This window comes from Hirundo rustica, chromosome 9, assembly GCF_015227805.2.
Source record: "Hirundo rustica isolate bHirRus1 chromosome 9, bHirRus1.pri.v3, whole genome shotgun sequence".
Classification (NCBI taxonomy): domain Eukaryota; kingdom Metazoa; phylum Chordata; class Aves; order Passeriformes; family Hirundinidae; genus Hirundo; species Hirundo rustica.
The window spans coordinates 11,924,727-11,947,544 of NC_053458.1; the positions used below are offsets into that span (position 1 = coordinate 11,924,727).

Genomic DNA, 22,818 nt, shown 5'->3' on the forward strand with positions numbered 1-22,818 from the left:
AGGAAAAGGAATGTGTTCAGATGTAATAAAATCACGTTTCTGCCTCTGCTTCGTGAAGATCCTAGCGACAGGCGCTGCTTTGAGCCACCCCGCTCTGCCTCTCGCGGTCTGGCGCTAGGGAGATTCCTCCCCGCTCCATCAGCGACCTGTCACATTACTATTATTAGTCGATCGCTCTCCATGTGCCATTAACCGACCCGGGCCCGGACCGCCGTAGGTATAAAACCCCGCGGGCCGGCAGAGCCAGCGCAGCGGAGCGCTCCCTGCGTGCGGGGCCGGGGGCAGCGGCGCGCCGGGGCTGCTGCGGCGGTGAGTGCGGCTGACCCGGGGCTGCCGTGCCGGGGAGCTCCGGGCCGGGCCGGGAAAAGCCGCGGCGCCCGGGTCCAGCGCGGGCGGGGCGGAGGCTGCGGGCGGTGGGTCCCGGTGCGTCCCGCCGAGCCCCCGCTGCCCCGCGGCAGGGCCGGCACGGCCAGGGACGCGCGGCGGTGCGGCGGCCTCTCCGCCCCGGTTATTTATAACTCGGGGCTGCTTCCAGCCCAAAATTAGCCTGTTGGCCGGGCCGCTGCCCGCGGGGAGGGGGGGGGCCGGCCGGCTACCCCCCCGCTCGGCGGGCGAGGGGCCGGGCACGGCGCTACGAGCCGCAGGGCCGGGGACGAGCCGGGCCGGGCCGGGCCAGCTGCCGCGGCGCGGGGCTCGCCTGGAATGCGGGCGTCGGGCGCGCGTCGCGACTTTTATGGAAAGTTGCGGCGGCGGAGCGGCGGCCGCAGCCAAGGGGCGCTCGGCAGCGCAGCCCGCCCGCCGCCGGAGCGCCCCGAGCCGCAGCGCGGGCAGCGCACAGGTAAGAGCGGCTCCGCCGCCGCGGGGAACAGCGCGGCTCGGGCACCCCCGCCCGCTCCCCTCCCCTCCCCTCCCCGCCGGCGGCCCCGCTGCCCCGGCGTGCGGCGGGGCTGGGGCTGCCCGCCCGGCCCGCTGCCCGCCGCGCCCCTCGGCCGGACCCGCGGCGGGAGCCCCGTCTCCTCTCGCCGCCGGGAGCCGCCCCGCCCCGCTCCGCTCCGCTCCGCCGGCGGCCGGGCCGAGCGCAGCCCGCTCCCCACGCTCCCCACGCTCCCCCGGGGCGCTCGGGGCGCGGGGCCCGGCCGTTTAACCGAAGCCGCTGCCGAGCGCGGGGCTCTGCCCGCCCGGCCCCGCTGAGGCGGCCCGGGGCACGCCGAGCCCGGGAGGGCCGCCCCGCCCTGCCGTGAGGGACCCCCGGTGGGTGATGTGCCGTTTATAAAAGTTAGTTGAAAATGCCGTAAATCCCCGATTTTGGGAAACCGCGTGTCTCCACACGCGGAGGAGTTCAGTTTTGTTGGTGCGGTCTTCAGCAGAGAGGGCATACTGAATGCGTCCTTTGGTTCCGCTGCACTCTGAAGCGATGGCTGTAAAACAGAGTGGCGTGGAAGAAAATGTTTGGTTTCTGTGACAGCTTGCAAATTTGCTTTTATTTTAGGTAAATAAGGGCTTCTTTTAGGTCAACGGATATATACGTATATAAAAAACCCAACAGGTTTAATGAAACATGTTAGAATTTCAAAAATTAATCAGCAAACGATTAATGGTATAGTTGAAAACAGTACTCTTAATCTTAGATCTCAGGTCTTAAGAGACACCAGATCTCCTAAAATTGTCCAATGAAATGAAATTATGAATTGTGTTTAGTCTTATAGGAGGGCCAAGTGTGTCAATTAAGGAGCATGCAGAAGAACGAGAATGTCTCTGGTGTATGTGGAAAGCACAGTCTGGTGAAATACAAGAGCTGGGTTAGATGGTTTGAGGCATTAGTAAGGAATACATTCTCTGACCGCATTTGGAATGTATTAGATGAGTTGTTTTCTCAGTGAAAGAAGTCAGGCAAGCATTTATGTGGTTACCCAGCTTTGAAATTTCTTTAAGAGGGACCAATGCCATGGTCAAGCTGGCTGTGGGGAGGCATCAGGGAAAGCTCATGGCACTGGGAGAGCAGGGCAGGGCAGGGCAGGAGGCAATGGAAGCGGCCCTTGCTGTGCCGTCAGGTGAAGGTGGTTCACACGATCAGCTTTTACAGGCATCAGCACCACCAGGGGCTCCTCAAGGGGAGGCAGCAGCGTCTCAAGGAAGCTCTGGAGACATCTCCTTTGTGCAGAGGCAGAGCTCAGGCCGTGACCACTGTGGGTGACCACCCTGCTTCAGTCTGAGCTGGCCAAGGGTGTTTTGGAGAAGAGGCAGAAAGACTGTGTAATGTCAGTGGGGAGGGTACAAGTTGCAATGGCGCCTCACGGCCGGTCCTTGCATTACCTTGGTCTCCGAAATTCTGTCAGTGAAGTCAACAGAGCACACGGGTCATCTTCAGCTGCCGACACAGCGGGCACTGGAGGAACTGTGGCGTGGGGCAGAATGTCCTGGTTTTTTTGTCTTGGGGACCTCAGTTCACAATTTACTGCCACTTCCATTAGGATCAGCAGATACCATGGAACATGAAATCATGGGCCAGAAGATCCCAGCAGGACTTCCCCATTACCAGAGCAGTCTCTGAACCCCCACTATGCTCTGGAGCCTACGTACTTCATAATAGTAGAAGAGAGTAAGGAATCAACAGAGAAGAGTGATTATGTTTTTTGATAGTTGAGCTGAATGGCACTGTTGCATTAGAAGTGTTCATAGCTGTATGAAACATAGGCATCCTTTATAATATGTAATATATATAATATATATAATACATATATATACATATATATAATATAATATGTATATACATATATATAATATGTATAATATAATATGTAGCACCCTATCTGCTAGGAGTATTCTACAAAAAAATAGGGCTCTCAATAAATGTTGAAGTGTGATAAATTCAAAGACTGAGGAAAAGATTGTGTATGAAAAACTACCTGGGTCACTTGTTGGTAAGCATTCTGGTCTTTGATTATAAAGGCTTAATGAAGGAAACACAAGTGAGTGGAAGTAGTTTTTGCATTTTGTATTTATACAAAATGTGAAGTTTAGACAGCTGGTATTAATTGTCATAACTCACTGGCTTCAGTGGAGCTGACGGTCGATGCCAGCTCAGGATCTTCTATGCACGATAATTTTAGTATCTATTTCAGTATCTGTAATTTGGTACAACAACTGGTAGTGTCATTCCAGACCTGTTACAGGGAGGACATAAATGATGACATTTCCCCTCCTCTGTCCAGTTCTGTTTAATATTTTGTTAAATATTTCAAGGCTGCAGACTGTGTTTGCCTCTGCTTGGTGCTTTGGCTGCAAGCAGTGAGTTTCCAGCTCTCACAGTTTGGTTTTCTTATATAATGGAGTCTTCCCTGCAAGTAGATCACAAAGAGGAGACAGATGGTAAACGTAACTTAGACCGTGCCATGGAGGGCTTATTTATAACTCACAGTACCCAGCAGGAGAGCAGGGGGCCTCCTGAAAGGAGAAATCACTGAGGAACTGGACCTTCTTTTAAAGCCCTGACTTCATACTTCGATTGTAAAGAGTTGTGTTCAGGGAAATGCTGGTAATTTTTGTGTCTCGTGTGAGGGTGTTTATCATGCCCTTGAAAAACAAGAATTCTTTTAGAAAAAGCAAATTTTATTATTTATGGGAAGGTTTTTATTTTTCAATCTGGTTAAAGCTGCACAACCTTTTTTTCATCAATTGAGGACTCTGACCTGCTTTCAGGAATGGAAATTAATTAAATTTAGGGAGATGGATTTTAGGACTTGTGAACCATTAAACTTTCTGTGTCCCCTTAATGGTTTTTTCTTTTTTTGACTTTTTTTTTTTTTTTTTTTTTTTTTTCCCCCCAAAATAAGATTTTTGGGAGGCTACATGTAAAGTTGAAAAAGTGCTATGATCATAACAGATCAAGGCATATTGGAGGTGATTGCTTGTCCATTTAGAGTAAATGAGTAAGATGTTTGAAAACAGTAATTTATTTTTTTAAAGAACATTTCTGATCTGTTGCCTGGTTTCTTATGCATTGTTTGTTTTGTATTTCATTTTCACTTGAACATAAGAGATCCCTCTCTACATTACAGCCAGTCAAGTTAAATGGCATTTTCTTTTTCTTGCAATTCCAGAGGTAGGACCATTGATCACTGGATGCAGGTTAAATTTTTCTTGAGGTGTGGACCTTTCAAAGGGATCCTGCAGTATAAAACTCATAATACCAGAGTAACTTTATCAAGGATACGTCATTTAATCATAGGAAAGATAAAATATGGTGAGAAAAAAAATGACACTATTTTCAGGTGAATGCTGGAGTGATGAGACTGGGTCATCACTCACTGAGCAAAGGGTAACAAGCTGAACTCATCTTTTGATCATGGTTATGTTCGAAATTATCATCTGGGACTTTTTTTGAATGGGAAGCTTCAATGAAAAGCTCTTACAGCTTCTGCTGAGGCATGTTGGTCTTGGGAAATAAAAGAAAAGATGAGACAATATTAGGATTGGACAGCTTTGTAATAGAAGAAACAGTTTCTGAAGTAATCAACTAAACTGGCAATCTCATGTTGCCTCAAAAAATAAGAATTGCTTTTATTAGATGAACTCTGGGAAAATACTAAACAAGATTACATACATATAAATGCACCATTTAATGTAACTAGTTCATCTCAAAAGAGAATTTATAGGTCAAGGTTTCTTGGGCTGGAAAATCTATTACTGCATATACTTCTGCAAAGCTATTGGCAGGTGAGGAAGGCGCTGCACTGTTCTTTGATGACTTGGAGGTGTCAGGACTTTCTGATGTAGCCACTTGGGTTTCTCAGCACCATTCATTGACTGTGACCCTCTCCTGATGGCGAGGCAGATACAAAGGAGCTTCCTGAAGCAGTGGTTGTTTCTGAAGCCCTGGTCACTGCCTCACAGACCCAACCCAAAACTCAAGGAGTGCTTTCATCTTAAATATTTTGATTGTCTTTATTGGAAATGACTCATCTGCCCTGAGGGGTGCCCGGGGCAGGGTCCAGCTGCCGGTCCTGCTCAAGGTTTAATGGCCTTGGAGAGGGATGGAAGTGCAAACATGGGTGGTATCATGTTCAGCAGTGCACCGGTGCTTTATATCAATATCTTTCAGCATCAGAGGCGGGGGTAGGATGACTTGCAGAGGCAAAATGCCTTAGAGCCAGCTGGCCAACCTTCAAACATATTAGTGATGCCAATGAACTGGAAAGTAGCCTGAAGTAATAGCAGATATGGCAATATTCCAAATGGCAGAAACATATCTGCCATCTTGAAGGCCCATGACCTGTTGGACTGGCACTATCTTGGAAGTTCAGACAGCAGGAATTTGCAAAGGAAATTTCTTTGCACTTTTAAGGAAAATTTCAGATTTGTTATCGCACTGTCAAGAAGTTCAGGTAATCGGAGCTATCAAAAAGGTTCAAGACAAAGCCTTGACTCATGAACATCATCTTCTTACAATTAATAGCACATAAAAAAGCAGACTTTGGAATAGTTTCCAAATGATTTTAAGATGAAGCCCCATCCATTGCTGTGGTCAAGACTAGTGGGAACCTTACCTTGAGGTGTTGAGGTGAAATGGAATTTCTTGTGACAGATTATCTTTGAGTCTTCTCTGCTCCAGCCCCATGCCAAGGGTAAAAGGTCTCTGTGTCCCAGGTTACTTCAGTGCAAGGGTTGCACCAGTTCATGACACTCCTTTGTTTTCTGATGGGTTCCTGCAGTAAACCTTTGAGTCAGCTGCTGTATGGTGAGTACCAGGCTAAAGGTTGCCAGCCCCAAGAGGGGAAGGAGCCACTGAAAGAGCAGAGTAGCAAAAGAACAGAGCAGAGAACTTTCTCTAAGACCTGCTTATAGAAATAAGGAAGTTTAAAGATTTGAAGTAGTTTTAAGGTTATACTGATCCCAGTGGAGGTTTTACACGCATAGAAGTCAGCTAAAGATTGCAGAGACGTGCAAATCCTGCGTGGTGTACAAATGGATGGTAAAGGCCATAGGGACCCTGAGACTACAGAATGCTGATGCAGTTATCTGCCTTCCTAGACTCCACACAATTCTAACATGTTATTGCTGACCTGAAACAATCTCAATAGGAACTGCCACTTAGTGATCATATGTTCATGTGTTCACAAGTGAGAAACTGAAATGCCTGGGATTCCTATCAGTCTACAAGTGAAGGAGTGGGGTGGGAGTGGTGTGACTTCCAATTCAAAATTGTTGAAAGGGAGCACCCAAGTGCTCTCCAGAACATCTCTATTGAAGCCAAATTTAAAGAGTTTAGAATTTGTAAATCAGGGCAAGCGTTGGTAGCTAAATGTTCGTTTCATATGTTGTGACTTCTTTCATTGGGAAAAACATCCCAAGATCTCTAAGAATCCCATTCCATCTGTGTAGCTACAGCACAGCTGGTGAGTATTGGTGATGTTGGTGTATTTTGAAGAGTTTACATGAAAACACCCCTTAATATTAATTATTTTTAAAACTACATAGAAATTTCTGTGCTTATAATCTGTTTGCAATTAGCAATTAGAGAATTTGAAAAATAAGAGCTTAACTTTCCATATAATGAAAATCCCTGACTTCAGCTCCTCTAAACCACCAGGTGAGAAGTCCCTTCCAGGGGTAAGCTGCTTTTTCAGTGTTTTTTGCTTAAAATCTTTGAGCCCCTTATTCACACCACATTTGGCACACAAAGTTTTTAGGCTTTCCTGGGTCTCAGAGGATCAATTCAATACAGACAGCAGTAGCACTGGAGTCACATCATTATTTCCTTCCTCCCACAAGCTCCAATAGACTTGAAGCTTAAAAAAAAAAGAAAAAAAAAAGGCACTTTCTGTTAGTTTCCTAGTAAATACAGTGTACTTTAAATTTTCTGACAATCTTCTTATAAAAAATTCTATGCAATTTCCAGAACGCAACTAAATTACACAAATGCTTTATCTGTATGTGGCTTGCCCATCCCGTTTCACCGTTTTTAGCGCTACTTTTCCCTGGAGAACAGCCCCAGGGGAAGGGAGAGCATCCCTTCGTAGCCGTGTGAAGGGCCGGAGATGCAGCCGGCCCTGTGACGCCCAGGGGCTGCCCCAGCCCCGCTCGGCCCCGCGGCCGCGCAGAGGCGAAGCCGCGGCTCGGGGACGCTCCTGGCCTCAGCTCCGGCGGAGCTCCCGCACCTCAGCCGCGGGACATCCCCGGGGCTGCCTCGAGCACCGGCAGCTGCGCTTTGGCAACAGCAGCCGGGGCAGCCAGAGCTTGGCTCCAAGTTGTTCGGGTTTGGTTTTGTTGTTTTTTTTTTAATGGAAATTAGAACCCAATATCTAGGACTATATAGAGGAGTTATGAGCATGAATAGTGAATCATAAGCTTGTTCTTTTAATTACTGCGGCATACTTAGAACCTATTCATGTCTTCAAAAGCCCCAGAGGACCAAGTGAAATCGTGATACATCAATTTCAGCCTATGCAAACTTATTTACAGGAAGATGGTTAAAGCATCATTTAAAAGGAAAAGAAAGAAATGTAACTACAACTGTTTCTTTCAGGTAGAACCTGAAAGCCATCTTAAACATACCAGGTGCAGAGCACAATACAGTAACCATGAATGACATTGCACAGAAAACTGAGGTATGTACTCATTTTAAAGTAATCAAAGCAATGTAATAATTAACAACTGACGCTTGCTAAAGTAATAATTACAAATATTTGTAATATTTATACTGGAAGTCTGCTGGTATTGCCATTAGTTTTAGAAAATGGAATGGGACTTGTTAAATAGCTTAAGATTTGATGGAATTATGTTTTTATTAGAAAAACTTGGAGGAGGGGAGCATAATAAATGCAACAAAATAGGAAGGTTTAAATGTTGTGGCAAAATTCTGGGCAACATTTGCATCTGATTCTAAAATGTAAATATACTAGGCTACTTCTAATATTTCTACATAGACTTACTGAGTAGCAGGAACAAAAACTTCTGGTGAAGGTGGGAAAAATATGAAACACGCCATGTTTTTAGCCATTTTTCTCAGTATTACTTTATTGAGAACATTCCTGTTGGCATTACTGTAAAAAGAACTTCACAGTACTGAAAGTGGGAACCTTTGGTGTTTGGACACCCAGAGAGTAATCATTGGCAAAGAAGTGTCCATTTGCTGTATCATTGCCCTGACAGTCCAACGATCTTTGTACTTCGTAACATAAAATCACTGGGCTCCTGGCTTCCTTTAGATATTAAAAAAATAAGCATATAATGTACTGGAAGTTTTAAATTAAGAAATACTACTGTTTATTTAAAAACTATAGATGGCGGTTGAAGTGTTGCAGAAAAACTCCCATACATATTGTATTAAGCATCTATGTCTTTATATCCTTTTTAAATGTTAGGGGCAGAGAGTTATCTTTGGTGACTGCTTAAGATTGAAAGCAACAATATAAACATGTATCTATTTTAATAGTTTAATAAAATGCTGAATGTTGTTTTGGTTATTTGAATACTTACAATTATTTATGAACAAATACAATGATGCTTAACTGATGATGGCTCGTTGGCACAAAGTTCATAATCTCAATTGCACTTCTGTTTTATGTTCTTACATTCTTTCTAATCCAATCTATCAGAATATTTCTGTCTATCTGTTTCATCTTTCTTTTTCTTATCTTCATTTCTTCTATATCTTCACCAAGATTCTGCTTTCTTCATCTAAACCCGTCCAAAAGTCCTATGTGCCCAAGCTTCACAAGGGTGATGTAAAGGATAAATTTGAAGCTATGCAGAAAGCAAGGGAAGAAAGAAATCAAAGGAGATCTAGAGATGAAAAGCAAAGAAGAAAAGAACAATATGTTAGAGAGAGAGAATGGAACAGGAGAAAGCAGGAGGTTATTTTCTTTGCTAATATTTTGTGTTTTATTGATATTTAATATTATATCTGAAAATCTATTCACATGATTTTAAGACAATAATACTGGGATTTCATTTAAGTTATAAAGACAGTTTATTTCTGTGTTTCATCAACTAGATGAAAGAACTGCTTGGATCTGATGAAGATGATGACACCAAACTATCTAAAACAGAAAAGGGTTATGTTCCAAAGCTCATAGGTAAGAGAGGCTCAGCTTCAAAGGCTGCAGAATTCACTGGGTGTTAGATGGAACTGCTGAGCTGTGCATTTCATGTCCACAGGAACTGTTAAAGGCAAGTTTGCAGAAATGGAGAAGCAAAGGCAAGAAGAAGAAAGAAAAAGAACGGAAGAAGAAAGAAAGCGCAGAATTGAACAAGATATGATCGAGAAAAGAAAAATACAAAGAGAACTGGCAAAAAAGGCACAGGAGGTACGTTCACCTTATCACAACAATCAGGATGTAACTGTAAGGATGTAAGCAATAAACACCAAAAATGTTTTGTATTGATCAGAAAGATTTCTCATAGTAGCAATTTACATGGGAGATGCTCAGTGGGGTGGAAGTGAGATATAATGTTCAGAGTCTTCATTTCTTTACAGTAACAATTTTCTTGTAAGCTCTGAAGTTGAGTTGCAGATGAAACAGGGCAGGTATAAACCTGGTAGGAACCAAGCACAAATTTTGGTGTCATATGCATACGAGTTTACTAAACTAATTTGAAAATGCTTCTTGTATTGAAAAAGTTTCTTATATTTTTATCAACTCTTACTTTAGAAAACCTTTGCTTGCAAGTTGATGGTTAGAGTTCAGTGATACACGAACTAAGGCGATCAAGAAGTAGTAAGAGAATGCCAGTGGTAGGAAAAAATGAGACAACATGAAAGCAGTAAAAATATTGAATCATGAAGATCCAGGTCATGTTTTATTCCTTTGCCATTTTGTGAATCATCATTGCATACATATATATAAATACATATACATATGTATACATACATACATATATATACACACACACACATACATGAACAGACTCCAACTTTTGTTGATGCCAATAAAGCAAACTCGGTCTTTTGTAGAGTTTTGTGAAGGGATATCAAACTTAATTCCTTTTGCAAGTTTTCTTCAGAGCTGCAAATACTGCAGTGAGAGTAAATATTTAAATGAGACTAAAAACATATGTAATTTTCTATTCAACCAAATGATAGCAGTGCTTAATTTAAGTTTGAATTTGTTGTAAGAAATGAAAGGTAGTGCTATAGGAGAAGTAATTTTTGGATTGTCTTTTCTAGTAGAACTTGCAACATTGTTAAAACTGCACTTTTAATTGGCATTGTATCTAGCATATATTTAATCTACCCTTCAAGACAGAAGTACATAGATGTAGAATTTTAAAAAGCATGTTCATTTTAGGGCATAACATAGGCTTACCATAGGAAGCCAGCAGGCTTTAGGCCTTTTAGCATCAGGCTTTTTTCAGTTCAGGGAAAGAGTGTGTCACTTGAATCAGAAATAATCTGACTTTGCTTTAGATTTTTTTTTTAAATGCAATTCTGGAATGTTTAAATGAAGAATGGACATCTCAAGTACAGTTCTTGGTTCAGCACTGTGTTGAGAACGCTTTAGCAGATGTTGTTTGGGATGTTTTATGTCTTGTTGCCTCTTCCTTGACAAGCTGACCTATCTGAAGTATTCCAACAGAGCTTCGGTCATTACCATCTCCGTGACTTTATGTGCTACATACATATCACTGATACAAAAAGAATTTCCAGTTCTATGTTTGCAACTCTAAGGCAAAGAGCCAAATTAATGTAATCATATGAAATTCTCATTTAATAGATTGATGACTTTAACAATACGGGAACTGAATCAGCAGCTGAGGTAATCAGATTTTTTTCAAGAAATGTTCACCTACATTTTTATTCACTTTGTTTTATTATTGTAATTTGGGTTGGGAAAACTTAGAAAACAGCACACAAATACATAATTAAAGTTCAACCAAGGAGCTAATGAATTTTTAACGTATATGGAACTATCCCTGTACTTGAAATCAATATTAAAGTCTGAAACAGAGCCTGGACTATGAATACTTTGTGGTTAGTTAAAAACATCGAAAATGTAAATATTCAAAGCCTCCAGAATTCTTTTATGTATCTTGAGAATGATTCTTTTAAGTCCTCTGGCTTTGCAAAGAATTATCTTAAAAGCTCTTTGCCTTAAACTTGAAATTAAAGGGGGATTGTGACAATATACAGATGTTTGAACACCTCACTCAAGTTAACTTTTTTATTTTTTTTTTACTAATATACCATATGGGTTTTGAATGTAAGTCATATAAATAAATGTTTCATTTCAAAAAGCTGGATCCAAAGGTCCAATTGTCTTTCACTAACAGAAGAAAATCACACTCCTACTACAGTTTTGGAAAGAAAAAACTAAACCCACAAATTAATCAGTTTTAACTTATTCGACAAGGGAGAAAAATATTGGTAAATTATATTTTGACAAATAAGTTGTAAAAATAAGAGTTGACCCAGCACCATCCTTCAAAAAACAAGTCTTGTACCTGACAAATTACATATTAGAAATTACATCTTTCTGTGTTGAGCTATTGGCTTATTCCAGCTGCAGTTTATTATCATTTATATAAATGTAAAACTGGAAGTAGAGTGTGGTTACAATTGGTGTGTATTCAAAATTACACCTGTTCTTTCCCAAATCTTGAGTTTTCATGGCTAACAGTTAGTGAAAATCTATAAAGAAATTAAGGAGTTTGCCAGCCATTGCATTTATAACATAATTCAGTCTTGATACTCTTCAGATATTAGAAGAAAACTAGTGACTGCCATAGGCAGGTGGATTTATTCTTGTGGGTAATATTCAATACAAGTAAATACTTTGGAAGCTTTGGTGCACAGAGGTTAAAAGAGCAGTTCATTAAGAAATGAGTCTATCTAGAAGTCAAGTTTCATGAAAATACAATAAATGTATTTTTGGACAGGAAGGGGATGATTCACTGCTAGTTACAGTAGTGCCTGTCAAAAGTACCAGGACATCTGGGAAGATGAAAATAATCTCTGAGAACACAGGAAAGGAGAGAGCAGAAGACAGACAGACACAGGATGAAGAAATGAAGCTAAAATATGAGGAACAAAACCAATTCCTTAAGGAACCCAAGTGCCTTTCATTTGTCAAGGTAAGCCAGTCATCCAAAAATACCTATGTAACAGATATTTATTGGCTTAAGATACAACTGTTTCATTTTTCTTACAAAGGGTGAAAATGAAGACAGTGAAACTCAAGGGCCTCTGTCTCCTGGTAAGCTGAAAGTCACATTTGAAGAACTGGAAAGACAAAGACAGGAGAATCAAAGGCGGCAAGCAGAGGAAGAAGCAAGGCAGCGTTTGGAAGAGGAAAAACGTGCCTTTGAGGAAGCCAGGCAGCGAATGGTAAGTACACGTTTGGTTCGTGTTGGTACAGAATTTTGCACACTGCTTTTACATTCTTTTCCTGTATGTGATTCTTCTTCCTTCTTATTCCTTTTTTTCAAGCTGTTGAGAGTCTGCAAATGGGTTTTTGAAAGACATTTCTGACCTTTGTTATAACTCAGTAACCACACTGGCATAATGCTTTAGACATTCTTTCAGTAAACCTAACAAATACAGGTGTTTTGATTTTGCCAGCAGCTCAGTAGATCCTCTATCTACACTGTAAGCCTTCAAGAAGATGAATGGCTGTTTTCTTCTGAAGTAGTGCTGCAGATGGTTCTGCAGCAAGGTTTTGATGCAAACATTCCATAGTAACAGAATGCTATTTCTCATCCCCATACTTAGTTGTGATAGAAATGTGATAGAAATATACATCAATTAGAGCTCTCTTCTTATGATGAAAGGCAAAAAAAAAGGGGGGGGGGGGGGCAAATCAGCTCTTTCGTGTATACTGACATAAACAACATCATACTACAAATTACTAGATGAAGTCCCCTAAATTGTCAGAAATGCAGCTCACAGATCCTGTTCTGTATTACTTGGAAAACCACCTCCATATCTGTTCTTTATGATAAGTCAGAGTTACATTAAATCAGCTATAGACAGACCTCACTATAGTTCGTTCTTTGATCATAATGAAGGAATCATACACTTAGTATTGCCCTAAGATAACCAGATAGTTTAGTTCTGTATTTCCTTATTTTTCCATACCCCATTTCCAATAGCATTTTTAAAGTTCTGTATTTGAATACTTTTCCCCTGTAGTCATGATCACTATGACTTTCTTAATTCATATAAAAAATTCACATACAAAGAAGATTTAACAAGAAATGAGATTTTAATCTTGCATAAAAACTTGGAAAATAATATTTATAGGAATTTGCTAGCTTTAACAGAGTATAATTATGCATGAACAGTCTTGGAAAAACAACTCTAGATCACTATTTTGATTTTATTTCAAAAACATTCAAGACATTTATATTCTACAGAAACAAACTTAAACAAAACCACCAACACAGAACTCCTAGAAAGCTGAAACACACAAATTCCCAACTGGTCCATATTGAGAGAGTTCTAAGTTTAGGCAGCTAGCCAAATTGTAGTTTACTTCTTCATCTCCACCTCCAATAACTCACTGTTGTTTCACACCAATAACTTTGCCATTATGTCAAGAATGCACTTTTTTCTTTTTTGTTTGGGGTTGTGCAAGGGCTTCTAGTGAAGGAGAAGAGTGAAGAAACTGAAGGTTCTAGCTGTAAGATTAGTTCACATCTCTCTTCCTTACGCTTATGTATTTATTTATCGAGTAATATGAAATAATTTACAAATTCTCCAGATCAAAAGAAACGTTCTAACATGAAGTTGTACCTGCTGACCAGTGGTTGTCAAAATCTGAAGTAAACATTTCTCTTAAGAACTCACCAGTTAATTTCCTTCAATTCTGTAATTTTTTCCCCCCTTACAAATTTCAAATAAAAGATTTCTCTAATTCCCTTAATGGGCTACCCCACATACCAGTCCCAGGGCTGCTCACAGTATAGAGATTGGGATTATCAGTACTCTCAGCTCCCTGTCCACTTCCTCCATTAACAGATAAAGTACTCTGGGATGTCCTCTGAAAGGGGATCTTGATTGCAGCTTGCAAACCACAGGCTTCTCTTAGCAGCTGAGTGTTCACTGGAAAGAAGCTATAGTGAAGAGATCAGAGTATCTCAATTCCTTTTCTTCAGTGATGATTAAATGTCTAAAAAGGAAAGAAACAAAAATCTCAGTCTGGAATAATAGCAAAATGCTAAGTGATTCAGTTTTGCTATAAGACTGTACAGCATTTCTTTAACTGGTGCACAGATGAAAGCGATTTCCATACAAACAAAAAGACTTGACGGTATAAACATCTATGAAAATGATGTAAATGAAGAGAATAGAGAGTGATTTATAGAAAATGATCCAACAATGAGACCATAAAGTATGTACTTAACTGTTCAGCCTCTTCCTGATAACACATTGTTCTTTGAATTACACACTCGACAGATTTTTAAAAATTATAAAAGCTATGCATAGGATACTGAAAATTTCTCTTCTTGCTCCCCTGGCTAAAACAAAGATTAAAATGTTTCCCACAGGAACCTAACTCTTGATGCATTTTTTCCCCAAGGAGAAAACAGTATTTATAAAAGATCAGAAAGGAACAGAGTATTTATTTACCATAAAGAATATTTTTTGTTCGAGTAAGTGCTTTCTACATTCTCCTCTCCCTATTCCCTTAAGATAAATGAAGGTGGTGATGAAGAATCTGACAATGCTGTCAAAGAATTCCGCCCTGGTAAACTCAGACTCAGTTTTGAGGAGATAGAAAGACAAAGGAGAGAAGAGGAAAAGAGGAAAGCAGAAGAGGATGCACGACGACGCATAGAAGAGGAGAAAAGAGCATTCGCTGAAGCAAGGAAGAACATGGTATGGTATTTTTGTCTAGCACAGAATTTAATTTTCATCTAAATCTCAAGCTGGAAACAAACTCTGGGAAAAACCTTTATTTAAAGTTAGGAATATATGCTTCAACTCCTTCATCATTTAGTTCACCTTACTATTTATTAGAAGGTAATGGGGTAAACTAGTCAAGTTCATTTACCAAAAATCATCAGAGAACAATCCCCTCCTCACAGCCAGCCTAAAGAGGATTTCAGAAAATTTAGTCAAAACCAGGTATTATAAACAGCGGCTGCTAGATGCAACATATTTGGGAAGCAAAATGTTTCCACAGGGAGGGTTTGTTGTTTTGGGTTTTTTTTTTGGGAAGAGCAATTTCTTTTACAGCTCTAAGTTTATTTCCCTACCAGAGTATCCACCAATCATCTTTTACTACTAAAGCACAAATAATGGCATAGTAGAAAAATGCTCACTGCAAGTATGAAATCTTCCTGTCAACTGTGGCTCTTTAGGGAGGAAAAATTAAAAGGCTGAACTACTTGGTGGTCTTAACGCTTGTTCAGAGAAAAACAAAGTATCACTTGTGGTGTTTACCATTAGAACACTTTGTAATAGTATCTTCACTTGCCAAATACAGATTTCTATCATATGCAAGGACTTCCAAAATTTGAATTAGGATTATACTGGAGACAAATTTTCAGGGGCTTAGGACTGACAAACACTACCTGAAAGCACAGAAAGATGCCCATTTTCAGAAACTGGCAACTATTATTTACATTAAAAAAAAAAAAAAAAAAAGCAGCATCCACAGAGCTTTTAAGTGTGGTCTTCATACTTATTCCAACCACTCCAAGATTCAACAGGCTCTTGGGAATAAACCAGTTACTTATTGGTGGATATCAGGAAATGCAGCATTAAATGACACAAATATAAACTAGAATGAAGTAGTGGTTTTTTTTCAAAAGGGAGAGTAGGACCTGCCAGTCTAGAACTGTGGAATAACCCAGGCAGCTGGTAGCATCTTCCTACATCCTGTGTGGTTGGACTGGGAAAGACTATTTGCGTGCCCAGTAACATTCTCCTGATCACTCAAAGCAATACCTGGGAGAGAAATGAAAATTTTGCGTGAGTACTGATACTGCTGGCAGGGCTCCCTCTGCCTGGAAACTGGGCCAAAGACAAGACCTATGCTGAAAGACTACCGAGAGAAGCTATAATGTGAATTTATTTTTGTTACTGTACTGAAAAATAGTGTCTGTCCGTATCTCCAAAGAAAGAAAACAGAAGTGAAAGCCACTTAAAAATACCCTCAAACCAACAACAAAAAAAAAGACACTGGAGACTTTTGCCACTACAGTTTTTATGAAAAGGCAGTGGAGAACGAAAAGAAGCACAGAAAGCACTGTTTTTTTCCTGCTTTCTTGAGAAACTCTTTTTTGGGCCTCAGCGTAGCAAGAACCTAAACTCAAGTGACCAGACAAGAAAAGACTCATTGATAAACAGGGTTTAATCCACCAGATGCAGCACAGAGCCTGTGACTGCTCTACCTACAGACAGTGAAAATGGTCTGTAATTAAAAAAATTACTGAAATGTATTTTCAGCATTTATATACTTGAAAGTTTTCTGTTAAGTAGCATCCTGAATATGAGTACATTTCCTACCACTTGTAACAGAATATAACCCTCTGTTTTCCTTATTTTTCACAGCGACAAAATGTAGCAGCAATGAAGATTTGTCCTATAATGTTTAAAAATATAATAGTCCTCTCTTTCAAAGGCAGTGAAAATGAACACGAAACTATTATTCCAGGAACTATTTAATGTTCATTCATTTTAATTTCGTTTTTGAAGTATACACACAGAGAAATGTGTTGTGGCTGGAAAACACACATGCCACCTCCTTTTGGATCTGTTTCACATTTCCTTGTGCTATTTCCAGGCTCCCCAGCATCAGTGTGATCACTTCTACGCTGAAGCAGTTATCTTTCACCCCCATCAATCTTTTTTTAGTAGAGACTGCAAAAACAGTCTTAGCACAAATTAAGAAAAAAATCTTTCCATTTGCCCCCTGAATACTTGTTGACTGTGCTGCAAACCATGATTGTTACAGGAATGTTTCTCATAACCAACCATTTCCACTTTGCAGAAAAAAACCTATGGCCTAATTTCATATTTTAAAATATTTACTGAACTAACCACAGAAGTTTTGTACATAACACAACTCAGCTAAATCTTTGGAGTTTTTAACCAGGGAGAAGGTGGCTCACGGTCTTTTCACTAACTTAGGAAGTCAGAAACAGAGAGGACTGCTAGTGATTGCTCACATGCACAGCTATTGAACTCTTGCGGGCAAATTCTGAATTAATGCTTCTCGTGGTCACTTCGGTTTGGTGTCTGGAAGCGATGAGCTTATGAACTAATGCATCACCAGCAAGATGATTTATGTTTCTTTGCGAATTTAGTTATGAGCAACCTCTAAAAACTATGGGGCATTGTTTTCACTATAGGTAAGAGTTCACAGCTTTGGGTTTTGAGTTCACTTCTCTATAACACAATTTCAACAAATACGCTCATATTACACAAAACGAATAATGGAAGGAATGGTGCTGAAGTCTAATTGCAAGCTTAGAAGAAAAACCTGAGTAAAATCTATAGTGAATAGCAGAATTTGAGTGGGACTGGCCCAAAAAACTACTGAAAGAGCTGTGGCAAATAAAGATATGGGCAAAGTAGGCCAAGACGGTGGTGTGAACCAAGATGACACCCAGAGCAGAGCAAGGTGTGGGTTACAATGGCAGTAAACAGCAATAAATAGAAGTAGTGCCAAAGGCTCTTACAGAAATGTCTTCTGTCCCTTTATAAAGATAGAGCACTTTCTCAAATAGAAATGTTGCTCCTTTAATTCTTTTAATCATTTGACTGATTACCGCTGTTGGGAATGCTACAACTTAGGGCACATTGAGCTCTCCCATGTTTGCCAGGCAGCTTTTCAAAGCTGTGCTGATTAAACAGTGCCAAAAGCCACATCACCCCCAGGTCAGTACCTGATCAGTGCCTGACCTCACCTCACCTTTACCTACAGAATATTCCTAGTGAGACAATCTCTGTTAGTAAGTTCATATAGTTACATGCACATACATTCATGTAAATTTTGTCACAAATTTACATTAACATTCCTGCATAATTCACTGTCACAACTGGCTGCTTTTGTATTGTTCAGCTTCGTATTTTAGCATTTTAACACATTCAGTCTGATAGAATAATAGTTCTTGCACTTCCTGCTTTGGAAATAATGTAAACTGCCTTTCTAGGCCCTACTGTCTTACGGGTTACTTTAAAAGATAGGCCAGCAGCTCCTAATGCCAACCAAGCCTAAACCTACTCTGAAGCCAGACAAGGGCAGGGAAAGAGGAAACCCTTGCTGGTCACTGTATAAACCAATAAACTGGCCACATAACTTAGCATAAACAAATTGTGCACAAAGAAGAGCTGCTTCTGAATGTTCTGTTCAATTATCCTTACTGGGAATACTAATACTACTTTAGAACATGAATATAATTCAGATTGCTTAAGATTACAGATAAATGTACTTCAGCATTAAGAGCAATGACACTTAAACACAAACACTTTGCCTGAAGTAAACAAGAATGAACTGCTTCAGGTCCTAAAGGTGCATTTAGAGGGCAGCCTCCCCCACAGAGGGAAAATACTGCATTTTAGAAAACCACCTGATCTTCATGATAAAAGTTTAGTGCTGTAACTAAAGTCAAATACAAATCCCCAAACCACTCCCTCACACACCATTAGAGGAATACCCACATGGCACAGTGCACCTTCTGTGCTGGGGCAGAAGTGACAAAGCAGTCACTTATCTTTATATACCAGAAGCATCTGAACAACGCTGTGATTTCATCACAGATGTAATTAATGCTTCGAATTTCCAGCAGGTGCTGGATGATGAATCACCAGAAATGTTTAAAACCTTTTCTCAAGAATCTCTCGTACCTGGTAAACTGGAAATTAATTTTGAGGAGCTGCTGAGACAAAAAATGGAAGAAGAAAAGAGGCGCACAGAAGAAGAGCGTAGGCAAAAGTTGGAAATGGAAAGGCAAGAATTTCAACAGCTGAGACAAGAAATGGGAGAGGTTTGTACATCAAACTATATGTTAAGCATGCTCTGATTAAAAATAAAATATATCACTTCATTACTAAAATTTTAAAGTTTAAGATGGGAAAGAAAAAATCCTTCAAAAGAAATTATAAGCTAATACATTCAATATTATGTGAAAGAAAAATAGAAAACCCTACTTTTAAAACATGGTGTATAATGACATTTTTATCATTAATTTATCAGGAAAATGTATTTATCCCTTGCCACCTTAGAAGTAAGTACAGTTACAAATTTGTAATTTGGTTTTGCAGTAATTTCTGAAAATTCTGGACTATTACTGAAATGATTAGATAATGCTTATGAATACTGGGAGAACAGAAACATCTAGTTCCCAAAAGACAATATAAAAACACAAGTAGGAAAGCGCAAAATTCTTGCTTTTCCTCAGAGAAACACTCTGCTACCTAGTGAGAAAAATACAGTGGGCTCAACTCCTAATTGGTGTATCAAGGGTTTGAAGATTGTCACAGTCCATTTTAAAAATAACACACAAAATCTGCATTACATCCCAAATGCTTAAAACATCACATTCATGAACTTTAAACTTGTTTGGCTGTGGGCGGCAATTCTTTATTACTTCCTTTTCAATGCTAGAGAATGACATTGATTTATTATTTTATTATTTTAGTTGCAAAGCTTGAGCAAGTAGTAAAGGCTCTAGCTTGTGATGTTCTCAACTAATCCTGGGGAAGCTGGGAGGCAGGGACATCCAGCTAAATTGCATGTACATCTTTACAATCAGCCAGAGGTCATAAAAGGAGGGAGAAAAATACCAGTAATTACAGATGTGGTTTGACTACAAGATCCACAACTGCCCTTTCTTTTCCAGCCATGACATCCTGAAATGTCATTTACTTTTTACTGAAAAAAAAAAAAAAGAGGCAGTATTTTTTTAAACAAAACAGCTGTATTTTAGAGGATTACTTCATATCATATCGCAAGCAAGTAGAGGTGAATTCTGGACCCGGGATAGTAAGTTTTTTGTATTGGTCTGTGTCTGGTTTCCCGAGTTCATGAAGGGCATTTTATTGATAGCAACCCTTGAACAAATGGCATATTCAAGGCAAGGTATTTTAAAATCTGTATCTAGTTATGATATAAATGCATTCTTCATGAGATAGCAAGGAAAAAAAATTACAGGGGAAAGGTCTCTACTGATTTCAAGTAACTAAGAGAACTGTAATGTATTGAATTATACCATCTGGGGGGAGAACGGGTAGTAAAAATAATGAGGGCATTTTCCATCTTACACATTCTGTAATTTCTGAACAGCTGGAAGAAGAGTCTGAAACTTTTGAGCTAAGCAAAGAGTATGAAGAGTTGATAAAGCTAAAAAGAAGCGGTTCTATTCAGGCAAAGAACTTAAAAAGCAAGTTTGAAAAAATAGGACAACTGTCTCAAGAAGAAATACAGAAGAAGATTGAAGAAGAGCGAGCAAAGAGGAGAGCAATGGATGAAGAAATAAGAGAAAGGGAAGCTGAAAAATTTCAAGAGGTAAGTTGCATTCTGTGTGTGTTAATGATCTACTTAACCAGCACACTAATGATCCAGGAATGGAAAACACTGCTGCTTTAATCAAATTTTGCTGTTTCCACAATTGTTTTCCCTTCTTTCCTATTCTCTCCTTTGGATGTTTAAGGACATCACACTTCAGCATCCCTTAAAGAAACAGCACCAGTTTATTATCAGTGATTTGGTCAAGCAGTTCTGCATTTCTGCTCAAAGCCCTACAATTCAGCATTTTAACCTGAAACCTGCCAGTCTGAGGGCTTAAAACATCCCTACCTGAGAATTATCTATTAATCATCACTCAAACTGCTTCTCCTCCCTAACTCTCCATTCTCCACTACATGAATTGAATAAAAAAAATTCAATTACCAAATCCAAACAATACCATTTGAACATCAAGTCTCTGTCAGGTATACTCACTCCTTTGGGTAGAGCAGAAGAGGGTGCCTATTTATCTACATAAGCTCAGTCTGAACTTCAGTTACAAAATGTAAAATTCTAACAATACTAAGCCTGATCTCACACTCATTCTGGCTTTTCTCCACAGGACTCACTTCAGCATCAGCTCAAATCCTGTCATATTTGTGAGCTTTAAATGACTGACACTCATTGTTTTCTTAAGATCAACTATTGTAGGGGTTGAACCCACGCTAACATCACAGCACAAAATTCCAGTCACTGAGGATTTACAGTTGCCACGAAGTGCTCAACTTCTATTCTTCTGAAACTTTAGGAATATTTTTTACCTATCACTTTTGAAATTACTTTTGCAAAAATCTTGTCCTATCCTTGGGATGAACTATTATGAGACCTGCCCTACACTCAAACAAACCTCTGAAAAAAACCCCAGGTCTCTGCGTGGCTTTGTTCAATTAAAAATACCTCTGGGAACACAAAACTAGTTTTACTAACATGCTTATTTACTGTATGTCTAAGGTAATACATAATCTTTAAGCCCTGTTTTTTATCATTTCCCAAGGATGATGATGTAGATGTGACACCAGCCATGAAATCTGAGGCTCCATTTACTCACAAAGTAAACATGAAGGCTCGTTTTGAGCAAATGGCAAGAGCCAGAGAAGAAGAGGAGCAGAGGAGGATTGAGGAACAAAAATTACTACGCATGCAGTTTGAACAAAAAGAAATTGATGCAGCATTACAGAAGGTATAAATTGCAAAATAACATTCTCCAGTTGTGTCATTTAACTTAGCTTCTAATTACCACTGCAGGCAACACTACCAGATACAAAAGGAATGTTTTACTTCCAGTAGGTGCTAGGAATTGCTGCAGTAATATAAAATGGAATTTTGACATTCATGCCTGTGTTTTACACCAGCAATCCAGCCTCATTAAAATGCATTTTACTGCCTGTGGCATATCTAGATTGGGTGCATTGTTATGTACTGAGGACAGATGTACAATTTCCCCTTCTCAGAAACACAGTAACTTGTAATCAAACACGTATCAGTAGCAGTCATAGTAATAGCTTTAAATGTTTTAAATCAACTTATTTTAAAACAGAAAAGGGAAGAGGAAGAAGAGGAAGAGGGAAGCATTATTAATGGTTCTACTTGTGAAGATGAGGATCAAGCTCGATCTGGAGCTCCCTGGTTCAAGAAGTCACTGAAAAACACATCAGTTGTTGATGGCGAGCCAGTGAGATTTACAGTTAGAATTACTGGAGAACCAAAACCTGAAGTTACATGGTGGTTTGAAGGGGAAATGTTGCAGGACTCTGAGGACTATCAATATATTGAAAGAGGAGAAACCTACTGCCTTTACTTGCCAGAAACCTTCCCGGAAGATGAAGGGGAATATATGTGTAAAGCAGTCAACAACAGAGGCTCAGCTGCTAGCACCTGTATTCTCACCATTGAAAGTAAGAGCTAGCATTTTAACTTGCTTAAATCTCAGATATTCTTCTTGCATCTTTCCTGTTATGAAAATCTAACTTCTGTCTCTCTTAACCCTTTTTCTGTTTTCTAGCTGATGACTACTAATGCTCTACTTTAGCTGGAATCTTTCTTCCCCTCAACTTCCTTACTGCATCATCTCTTTCTCTGATGGGGCCAACTAAAGCAAGCAAGGATGTGCATTAGTCATTCCTGCACCACATAAGAAAATACCCTTGAAATTGTGAGAGTTCCCTACTCAATGTAAAAACTAGTATCAAAGGCTAAGAATAAAAAAATCAATGTATGAAAGATCAACTGAAAGAAAAATCTGAATTATCAAAGTGCTCCAGCATCTGAAGACCAACTCTGTGTAACAGAATAAAGCTGAATACACGATCTGGAAACTTGTGTAATAGTGTAAATCTATTGGTGTATCTTGCATGAGCACTGA

The 22,818-nt window shown here is 39.9% G+C and overlaps 2 protein-coding genes across 13 annotated transcripts in view; one reads left to right on the forward strand and one right to left on the reverse strand.

Moving 5' to 3' along the window:
• Positions 1-276: 276 nt before the first annotated feature.
• On the forward strand, positions 277-22,771 carry NEXN (nexilin F-actin binding protein). 8 transcript variants are annotated; one of them, XM_040072382.2, is made up of 14 exons: positions 277-309; positions 7,526-7,607; positions 8,664-8,855; positions 8,996-9,077; positions 9,160-9,308; positions 10,716-10,757; positions 11,878-12,072; positions 12,152-12,325; positions 14,633-14,818; positions 18,736-18,936; positions 20,235-20,456; positions 21,451-21,636; positions 21,994-22,351; positions 22,459-22,771. In XM_040072382.2, exons 2-14 carry the CDS (start codon positions 7,581-7,583, stop codon positions 22,470-22,472), a joined length of 2,028 nt encoding a protein of 675 aa, XP_039928316.1. In that variant the 5' UTR covers positions 277-309; positions 7,526-7,580; the 3' UTR covers positions 22,473-22,771. The 8 variants fall into 8 exon arrangements, with proteins under 8 accessions (XP_039928316.1, XP_039928317.1, XP_039928315.1 ...); XM_040072383.1 differs by having other exon boundaries at positions 291-309; positions 7,530-7,607; XM_040072381.2 differs by lacking the exon at positions 277-309 and adding an exon at positions 766-838.
• FUBP1 (far upstream element binding protein 1) overlaps positions 13,303-22,818 on the reverse strand; it is a 33,990-nt gene continuing 24,474 nt past the window's right edge. For all 5 annotated transcript variants that reach the window (XM_040072392.2, XM_040072393.2, XM_040072391.1 and 2 more), the window contains one exon: positions 13,303-14,108. In XM_040072392.2, the coding sequence (XP_039928326.1) occupies positions 14,091-14,108 (18 nt within the window). In that variant the 3' untranslated portion in view covers positions 13,303-14,090. The remainder of the gene's footprint in view (positions 14,109-22,818) is intronic.

What these genes read in the sequence shown, in the direction of transcription:
- NEXN (XM_040072382.2), top strand. Translation starts at nt 7,581, where the DNA reads ATGAATGACATTGCACAGAAAACTGAG. An exon ending in GGAACAGGAGAAAGCAGGAG is followed by an intron (nt 8,856 to 8,995) that starts GTTATTTTCTTT and finishes TTCATCAACTAG; the next exon opens with ATGAAAGAACTGCTTGGATC. An exon ending in AGTGCCTTTCATTTGTCAAG is followed by an intron (nt 12,073 to 12,151) that starts GTAAGCCAGTCA and finishes TTTCTTACAAAG; the next exon opens with GGTGAAAATGAAGACAGTGA.